Source organism: Buceros rhinoceros, unplaced genomic scaffold (assembly GCF_000710305.1).
Source record: "Buceros rhinoceros silvestris isolate BGI_N320 unplaced genomic scaffold, ASM71030v1 scaffold12521, whole genome shotgun sequence".
Lineage (NCBI taxonomy): Eukaryota > Metazoa > Chordata > Aves > Bucerotiformes > Bucerotidae > Buceros > Buceros rhinoceros.
Window position 1 is genome coordinate 16,674 of NW_010393725.1, and position 9,356 is coordinate 26,029.

General features: G+C 46.1%; 1 protein-coding gene across 5 annotated transcripts in view; it reads right to left on the reverse strand.

The window, feature by feature from the left end:
• LOC104501204 (muscleblind-like protein 3) overlaps positions 1 to 9,356 on the reverse strand; it is a 55,883-nt gene that overhangs the window by 13,422 nt on the left and 33,105 nt on the right. For 4 of the 5 annotated variants that reach the window (XM_010144975.1, XM_010144974.1, XM_010144976.1 and 1 more), the window contains exons 3-4: positions 5,434 to 5,634; positions 3,362 to 3,598 (exon numbers count right to left, since the gene is read on the reverse strand). In XM_010144975.1, coding sequence (XP_010143277.1) covers positions 3,362 to 3,598; positions 5,434 to 5,634 — 438 coding nt within the window. The remainder of the gene's footprint in view (positions 1 to 3,361; positions 3,599 to 5,433; positions 5,635 to 9,356) is intronic. The other variant, XM_010144977.1, reaches the window with a different exon arrangement.

Consider the following 9,356-nt stretch of genomic DNA (forward strand, 5'->3'; position numbering starts at 1 on the left):
TTTTTTTTTTTTTTTTTTTTTTTTTTTAAAAAGATGTACTGGAGCCCTCATTTGGGCTGAACAGGAAGGAGTTGTCTTCTATGGAGCCAGGACTGACGGCAATCTGGGAGGATGGCTTTTGCTTTGCCATGAATGTCACAAAAGCAGGTAAAACATATTTGAGACTCAGAAAATAATCACAGGAAGCTTATATGAAGTCAGCTTGCAGACAGAAGCAGATCCTGTGCCTGAGACTAAAGCAAAAGGCACCCAGAACGAGGTCCCTTTGCTGACACTGTTCCACTGGGGCAGGGGCATAGGAACCAGAGACAGAACCAGCTGCAGCAGAAGCCATCTCCCCAGCTCACCGAACACACAACCGAAGTCCTGCACTATACCTGCTTCAGCTCCCAGCCCAGATCTCTGAAGGCGCTGCTTAGCTCTCTCCCTCCTAAATTCGAGTTGTGCTCATTGCACAGAACACTGTTCTGCAGGACAGTACCAGCATTACCCTGTCAGGCAAGCTTGTGCTGTTCATCATGCCATGGAACGTTACTGGATCTGTCCTGCACCACCCAGGACAGATATATGTTCTCTGACATACGCAGCACACCGCGGACCTAGTGAGTTAAAGTCTAATCGAAACATCGTGTCTCACGACTGCAAAGCTGTCACTTTGAAAAAACCACTTTAAACACCGGAGCTGCCTCTCCCCAGGATTATTCACTGCCTCCAAAACACACCCAGGCTTCAGGAGGCAAAGCTCAGACAGTTGGTTAATGGATGGCATGGGTGGCAACGGTGGGGTGCAGGACTGGCATGTCTGAATGCACACTGCAACATTTCTGGCTGGGATGGGCAGTCTCCCCAGGCACTAACACAACACACCAAGTGTGGAAGGCTTTCATGCAGACTAAGATGGTTACGTGCAAAGCGAGAAGGTGAAAGGTCCAAGTACCAGGTCAAAGGTTGCCTCGAGCGGTCGCTTCAGTGATCTGACAGCTGGCTGAGTCTTAATTAGCAGGCAGCGAGCACATGATGGCAATGGGCCAGGGAGGGGGGTCAAGCACAGTAACAAAAACAGCAAGCAGAGGTATGTCAAGAGAGAGCAACATTTTGGGGAGGCGAAGAGAAAAAAAAAAATTGAATGCATTATACAATATCTTAAGACAAGGAGGCATGCACAACATGGGGTGGCTGAGTAATAACCGAGCCTAGCAGCTAGCCAGCTATTTTGTCTTGGTAAGTCTTAAAAGTAAAGAAATGTTGTCAAGGGGCACATGCCTTAGAGCACCTTCACTGCAGCTGGCACGGCAGGTCAGAAGCACGCTGGGGTTAGCATCTGCAAGTGGACTTGCACTGGGCTCCCGCTCTCATTCTGCAGCTACACACCATGCAAAGGTCTGCAGGAGCACTTGTGACAAGGGAAGGACCACTGATAAAGAAGTAAGGTTCAAGAACACGCTTAAGTGCCATCCTGAACTGGGGACTGCGCCTGACCCAGTTCATCTGACTGTGCCACACTGACTTCAGCCAAGCAGGACTGAGTAAAGCTGCTACTTGTGCACATCAAGTAACTGCAGGATTAGGTCCCTCAGAAATATCTTCTGAATTTAGATTTGAAATCATTCCAAATCTATTTCAAAAGGTACACCCATTTGTCTGGCATATGGTTTTTGATCCAAGAAGATTGGGCACCATTCCTCCCTTTATTAAAATCTTACTCCTCAACAGGTACAGTAAATACATTATTCATTGACTTTTCAAGGTTTGATGCAAGCTGTTTCGGTAGCAGGGGTGACGCAACAAGCCATCAATAAATATTTTAAAGGTTCTAGTTAACAGCATACAAAAAAGGTTAATTACATTTTTAAGAGAAGCCAGGAGCATGAATAAAAGATGCATTGGCTTTGGTTAATAGCAGTGTCCTAGATAATTAGTGAAAAAGTAAAGAATCAATTGTAAAAAAACACAGAAGTTTCATTTCAGAAGGTTCTTTCTCAACAGACCTGAGCTCTTGTTTCAATAATAATAAAAATAGTAAGAAATCGAATAAATAAACTCTGCAGGACAAATAAATACTGCAGTATAAATTGGTTCTTCAAATTACATTCCAGGTAATACCAATGCTACAAGGAGGGCAGCTGTTTAACTTCTAGCATTGCCCTGGTTTTGCATTACATGAATGAAAAGCAACATCTTTCAATGTCTTTAAAATGTAATTAGAAAAATTTTAGTAGCTTTATTTCTAAATAGAAAAGACGACAAGAATCTTTTTAATATTAGTATGAAAAAGATATAACAAAAATTTCATAGAACAAATGAGGTTGGAAGGGATCTCTGGAGGTCATCTGGACCAACACCCTGCTGAAGGCGTGGTCAGCTAGAGCAGCTTGCTCAGGACTGCATCCAGTCAGGTTCTGAGTATCTCCAAGCAAGAAGCAGCCTATGCAGTGTTTGATCACTTTCATGGTAAAAAAAGTTTTTTCCTTACGTTTAAACGGAATTTTCTGAATTTCAATTTGTGCCCATTGCCTCTTGTCCTTTCACTGGGCACCACAGAGAAGAGCCTGCCCCAATCATCTTTCCTTCCCCCATCAGGAATTTGTACATGTGATCCCCTGGGCTTTGTCTTCCCTCCCCAGGCTGAATATCTCAGCTGTCCTCCCACCTCTGAAATAAATAGGTGCCATTAAACTGAATTCAGCAGAATGGCAAACATTTACTCCAGCTAGGAATTTCATCTGGTAGGTCTTCCTTAACTCGTTTCTAGAACTGTAGGTATTAGAAGTCATAATTGCAATTAAAAAAGCAGGTGGGACCATCTCTACCAGGTCCAAAGTATTAAATAGGTAGGAAGGCACCCTGACTTTGGGTCTTGTCACTCCACTAAGCCTTGGCAAAGGTTTCAAGCACAAGTTTGCTAAGCTCAAACAACTGATATCTTGTCTGCTTTTAAGTCAGTGGAAACGTTGCTACTGACTTCAGCAGGCCAGGATCTCCCTGCAAAGGATGTATCATGGGACTGTCAGTCTTTGCTTTCACTGTGTACTGAGGAAGCTACGCTGACACCTACGCCTTAGCCAGGGAAAGTGTTGGTTCCAAGTGCTGCATACTCGTGTTTGTGTCACTTCACAATGTCAGGCCAGAAAATCACAGGGTTCGCCACCATGTCCCTAACTAGTGAGATGTACTGTGCCACTCAAGGCTTCACGCGATGGTGAGCACACAGAAAGGATGAAGAGATGGGATTCATATCGCACGTGCTCTCAGCTCTCTAGGAAGCCATTTACAAAGCACTCTACTTTTCCACAAATGACACATTTGACACAAATGAAACCTCTTAGCAATGAAAACAGGGCTTGAGAAGAGCTCTACTTACCATTGCAGCTGCAGCTGTCTGGTTCACCTGGTGCTGAGCTGCCTTGATTTTGGCTTGCAGGTGTGCAGGGGGATGAAAGTACTTGCATTTCTCCCTAGAGCATCGACCTTTGATGTAATCCATGCAAACTGTAACAGTATTTTCATTTGTGTCTATCATTGCAATATCTATAGGGTGAGCATAGCGGCAATCATTCTCACCACGTGTGCAATTTCCACGCTGAAACTCTCGACAAACCTTAAAAGAAAGTCACATTGTTGAGCAGAACATCAAGTCATTCTTCATTTTCACACAGAGTATCAGTTCAGTTGGCCACATTAAACCATGTGTGCATTCTAAATCCATACTCATCTTGGGTAGCGCATACACCAATGGTCACAGGGGCTACTCACAACGGTTCACAGTATTAAAAAACCCACTGTGTTACCAAGGCCAATTAATTACTAGATGCAAGTGAAGTACAGAATCAGTGCAGAATGGAAAGTGATCCCAGGAAGTCAATGACATTTTGCCAAACTTCTAGAGCTTAGGATTCCTCCCAGGCATCTAAAGCTTAAATGTTAATAACTCTGCCATTTGCGTCTCACCTGGATTATGTATTTGTTATGGAGCACATTCCTGGGTAGGACATTTAATTCGAAATGTTGAATGCTGCTGTTATTTACAACAAGTAACTTTTCTTAAATGAGGAGCCTCTTTCACATAAATAGTCTCACTGCCCTCCACAATAAAGCTCCAACCCTGATGTTGCAGAATCGCAGAATCACAGAATCATTTTGTTTGGAAGAGATCTTTAAGATCATTGATCCCAACCGTTCCCCAGCACTGCCAGGTCCCCACTGACCCCTGCCCCTCAGCACCACCTCCACACGGCTGGGGAACCCCCCCAGGGATGGGGACGCCACACAGAGTGCAACCGTTCACCCTGCACTGTCAAGCCACCACTAAACCGTGTCCCTCAGCACCACATCAACGCATCTTTTAAATACCCTGACGGATGGTATCTCCACCACTTCCCTGGGCAGCCTGTTCCAGTACTTTACAATCCTTCCTGTAAGGAAAGTTTTCCCAATATCCAATCTAAACCTGACACAGCTTGAGCCCATTTCCTCTCGTCCTATCACTTGTCAGTTGCAAGAACAGACCGTCTGTTACACAACAGTGCATTTGATTACACTGCAACTTCTTCGTACCCTGTTGACAAAACTGCCACCTTTATGAAGGTGAAAGGATCTTGCAGATCCTCGTAAGTTATGACCGGTGAAGCACCAAAGGCAGAGAAAAAGTTTTCACAAAATGGATCTGCAGGGTTTCCTTGTCTAAGGAACCGAGAGGAATTGTTGAGGACTGTAACCGGTGGTGTAGATCATGTACCAGTGCACTATCAGACTGATTGTGGGGAAAGGTGAGACATCAGTAAGACAATATAAAGTATATAAACCAAAACAAAGTGTTTTGAAATTACACCCTTCTCCACTACCTTCCTATGTTATAATTTACACCTGCAGGGGCCTCTGAATTCAGGTCCTCAGTCCTTATCTCCTGCAGAGCCTTTGCTTAAAGTCTGAAAGACATTTACAACTCCTTCAACAGCAAGTCCCAGCATGCCCACCCAACTGGGGGGAGAAGATATTTTTCCAATACCCCATACTCACCACTCCCAACAGTGTAATGCTTAAAGCTTTCTCTAAAAGCTCAATAACTCCTCAAATAAGACAAGGAAAGTGTCTTTTACTTCCCAAAATGTTTCCCACTCAATTCAGTGACAGGGCAAACTACCTGCTTGGATTTTTTAAGCGTGCAAGATCACACACAGAAAAGAACAACCCCAGCCCTGCTCTGACACCCACTGAAATCAGAAGAGTGCTCCCAAATTTCCAGTGACTTCCCAGTATTTGGGATCAGGCCCTGCATGACAGTCTGCTGAAGTACAGAGCAGCAGCCCTGTGTTAGGAAAGCTACAAGTTAAGCCCTGTGCTGTGCTGCACCAGGTCATTCTAGCAGAGAGCAACAGCTGGGACCACATGTCCTGTTCATTCCTGTCAGCAGTATTGTATCAGACATCCAAATACCTCCAGTTTATCCGTACGCATCAGTTTCTGTCCCGCAGAGCCTCCTGGTACTGTAACAGTAGGATTTCCGGAAACCAGGACAGGAGTATTTGGTAAGAGCTCTGCAGGAACCAAGCCCATCCCAGGAGAAACATGACTCAGGTAGGGACTAAAAGCCATTGTAGGGCTTGTTGCAAGCGATGGAGTCACAGGAAATGTTGTCTGTGTATAGAAGGAGGAAAAACAAAATATTAGTTAAAAAGCTCTGTCTTGGATTACCCATCAAAGCCTTCAATCCTTTTAGACAATTTGATTAGTAACATCAAAACGTTCTCCAATCTATTCATTTATCGCCATTTACTTGCGATCCGTTCACTTCTCCTGACTCACGGATTCGTGACTCATCCTGAACACAAGGCATCTTTATTTGTCAGATCAAAGCATATTGATGATCTTTATAGTTTAATGACACAATTAAGGATTTCACGCCAGCAATTAGGGCAGGCCCAATTTAAACAGACTTCTCATTCCCAAATAAATGTCTCAACTTCTGTCTACACCACAAATGCTGTACAGAGACCCCACGGTAAACTGCAGCTTCAGAACCTGGAAGCAGGTAACCCCATTAGCTACATGGTTGAGTTCACCATCGCTGCACTGAGCTTCATGTTATCATGGCTTAGGTGGCTCAGGTAGACAAAAGGGATCACTTAGAGTCAGGGGAGGCATCCCTGGTACCGCATCCTTGGGAGGTCCAGCATTCTGCATGTCTGGGGTTTGTTTCAGACTGTCAACAGCCTCTTGGCAACAGCCACTATGTAGCGGTATCCCAAGCCTACATTCCATGTGAATGGCAGCAAGACACCAACCTCACCAGCGTCACAATGTGACCCACCTCACGGCTTTGGCAAGAGGAGGTGGGTCATGGGCTTGGAAGAGCCATGGACAGAGTATAACAGGTGAGATGGCTCAGGCAGGACAGTACAAGGTCCAGGACCCCACCTGTGCTGCAAGGGGGCAGAACAACAGACCATAAAGATCTTGACTTTTTCAGCTCCCTAGATTGCATTAGACAGGCCCTCCAAGCACAGCAGAGCTTCAGAGCCTGTGGCCAGAGCCACCTCCCCATCTGAACTGCTCTAGCAGCACTGGCCTGGGAAAGGAGCTGCCATTCTGCCAGGCAGGCAACATCACACCGATCTCCTAAGCAGGTTCCCAGTTTAAAGTCTGTGAACAGTCCCTACAGCCAGGGAGTTTGTGAGACTTTAAAGCACTGGATCCAAGGTGTGTTTGGGAATGAAACCACTTCCAGCTGATGAAAGTGCCCCCTGCCCACCCCAGAGACCAGAGCCTGCAAGGCAGCACTCCTGCTCCTGTAGCAGGTGCTCCAGAGGTCCCCAGAGGAAGCATCCGGCAACTTCCAACCATTTTTACTTTCCCTTCTGTCATCTGCTCTGCTGTGAACTTTGGGTTACAGTTAAAGCTGCTCACTCGTGATGCTGTCCTTGGTAGCTACAGCCTCTACTTGACAATAAATGCAAGTGTGCTTACAAAACGGCCTGGGGCAATTTTGGCCACACACATCATCCCCTCCTTGCTTTTATTTTTGTACTTCTAATCCTGTGGGCTTCTAAAAGAAACCATATGCGGACAGTGACAGCACCTTCATCCCAGTACTTCCATACACTATAAATCACTCTGCTTGTTGCAATCTGGAAAAAGCCAGTCCACAGGAACATCAGCCAAGCTGCCCTGACCTACCATTAACTTAATGTTACCCCTTTCCCTAAGGTCAGAGTGACAGCTAGCAGCTCCGGAGCTGATGGGAAAGGGCATGACAGGTCACTGCCAGCATACAGTCCACTTTCTCAACGAGGAGACACAGCCTCCTCAACCAGCAGCACTAGGTGCTTTAAGTGCTGCAGAACCAAACAATCCTCTTTCAGGGATGGATTTCCATTTTTTCTTCTTTTGAGCCTGAGTCAAGTCCCACCTCAGCTGACAGGAGACTTTCACCATTAAACCCAAAGATCCTCCAGCCCCAGGCCCTTTATTAAATGATTTTATTCTCTTTTAATTCTCTGTGACTCCCAGACATTTCATACCTTTTGCTGCTAGAAAAGCTCTTTAAGGATCTTCAAATGTTGTGACTCCCTGAACACTTCAGTGAGAAGGCAGCATTCATCAGACTGCTTTCATGTGAGCACCAGTAATTACAGTGGCATTTGCTGAACTTCTGTCACCATTTGCACTGTAAATGCTATATTAAGGAGCTTTTCCGACTTGGCTAGTCTGTACATGGTTATCCTGATACGCTGTCAGCACTTGTTTTGCATACCCATAGTAGCCCAAACCTTGCAGCACATCTAACTCGTACAAATGCGTATGCAAATCCACCCTGGGTTTTTCCAGCACCTAACAGCAGAAGTCCTGGGTATCCTACAGAGCAGACGTGGCACAGACACAGCTCCAAAATTTGAGGAGATCCTTTAAGGTAGGCTTCCCCTGCCTGGGCCCAAACAACCAGGAGCCAGCCCAAGGACTTTGCTAGTTTCTGAGATGAAGAGATGTTCTTCCTTCTCACTGCTCAAGCAGAGGATGCCAGGATGTCTGTCCAGCCACGGAGGAAGGCTGGAGCCTTCTAACAGCTCACACTGAGTGAACTCATCAGAAACTGATGGGAAGGGGTGCAAAACATTCACAAAGAGATAATACACCAGCCTCTCCACCGAAGACCCTACAAACTGTGAGGCAGGTTCTGCTCCCTGAAACACAGTGCCCATCTCCAAGCCATCCCTCAAAAGCAACCCCTCACCTCACTGGGAGCAATCAGCAAGGGCTAGCAGATCTGAACCCATGCTAAGGAGAGGGGAGGAAAGATGTCTGTGAGGAACAGTTGAGGAGTATGGTTTAACCCTGATTCTGGAGACCTGCAGAGGGCTGCACGAAGGAGCAGGATGGGTTTTCATTGCTGCCACCGGTCGATCATCCATTCCATCTGCCACATTCCCAAGATTTCACAGCCACTGCTTCTGCCCACCCAAACCATGCTCCCAGTGCCTCTGATTACAAGTGGCAGCTCTGCTCCACACCCTACCCGCAGGCAGGGGCCTGACTCTCAGTAGCCATGCAGATGTTTTCAGAAGATGCACAGCCAGAAAACATCACTCCTCACATTAAACCTAGGAGTACTGGGGTTTTAAGTTTGAAGTGTGCTAAGCGCATTGAAAACTGCTCCTTTGTAAGCTGGCATCGAGGAGCTCTGTATTTATTGTGGCTGATGAGGGGAAAAGATGGGCTGTGCTCATTGCCAGCCCCGACTGCCTGTCTTGGATTGGGAAATCCAGTCTGGCTCATGCATCAGTACCAGTAATAAAGATGCTGCCAGCCAAACCTCTCCTCCCTTTACGTCTGTGCAGGTCTCCCGTGCCAGGCCTGTCCTGAAGGAATTTGAGTTTCTTCCTTGCAGCCAGAACCCAACTGTAATTTTCACTCCAAACAGCACTGCTCTCTTCAACATGCCTCTCATCCACCTCTTGTGATTGCTCCCAGACAGGAGACCTGACAGATCAATATTGTGACTGTACAGTAAATGCCAAACAGTCTTAACTTAGTTGCTGGTGCACTCCAGGGCAAAACAGAGGGACTGAAAGCATCACCACTCACCCCTGCTGCTCCCCTTAAAGCTTTTGGAAATTCAGGAAATACAGGGGCAGGTTTCCTTGCAAACTAACTTTTATTCACCGAAGCATAGGCAAACACCACCAGTAACTCCTGAGCAGACAGAAATAGGTTACAGCGCAGCAGCAGAGTGGTTCAGACTGGTAGCAGCTCACATGCCTGGTTTACTGAGTATTAAAATGCTTGTAAGAATACAAAAACTAAAAAAAAAAAAAAAAAGCTGTTGTGAGAACACATCTTGGGAGGGGCTGCCAAGGACTTCG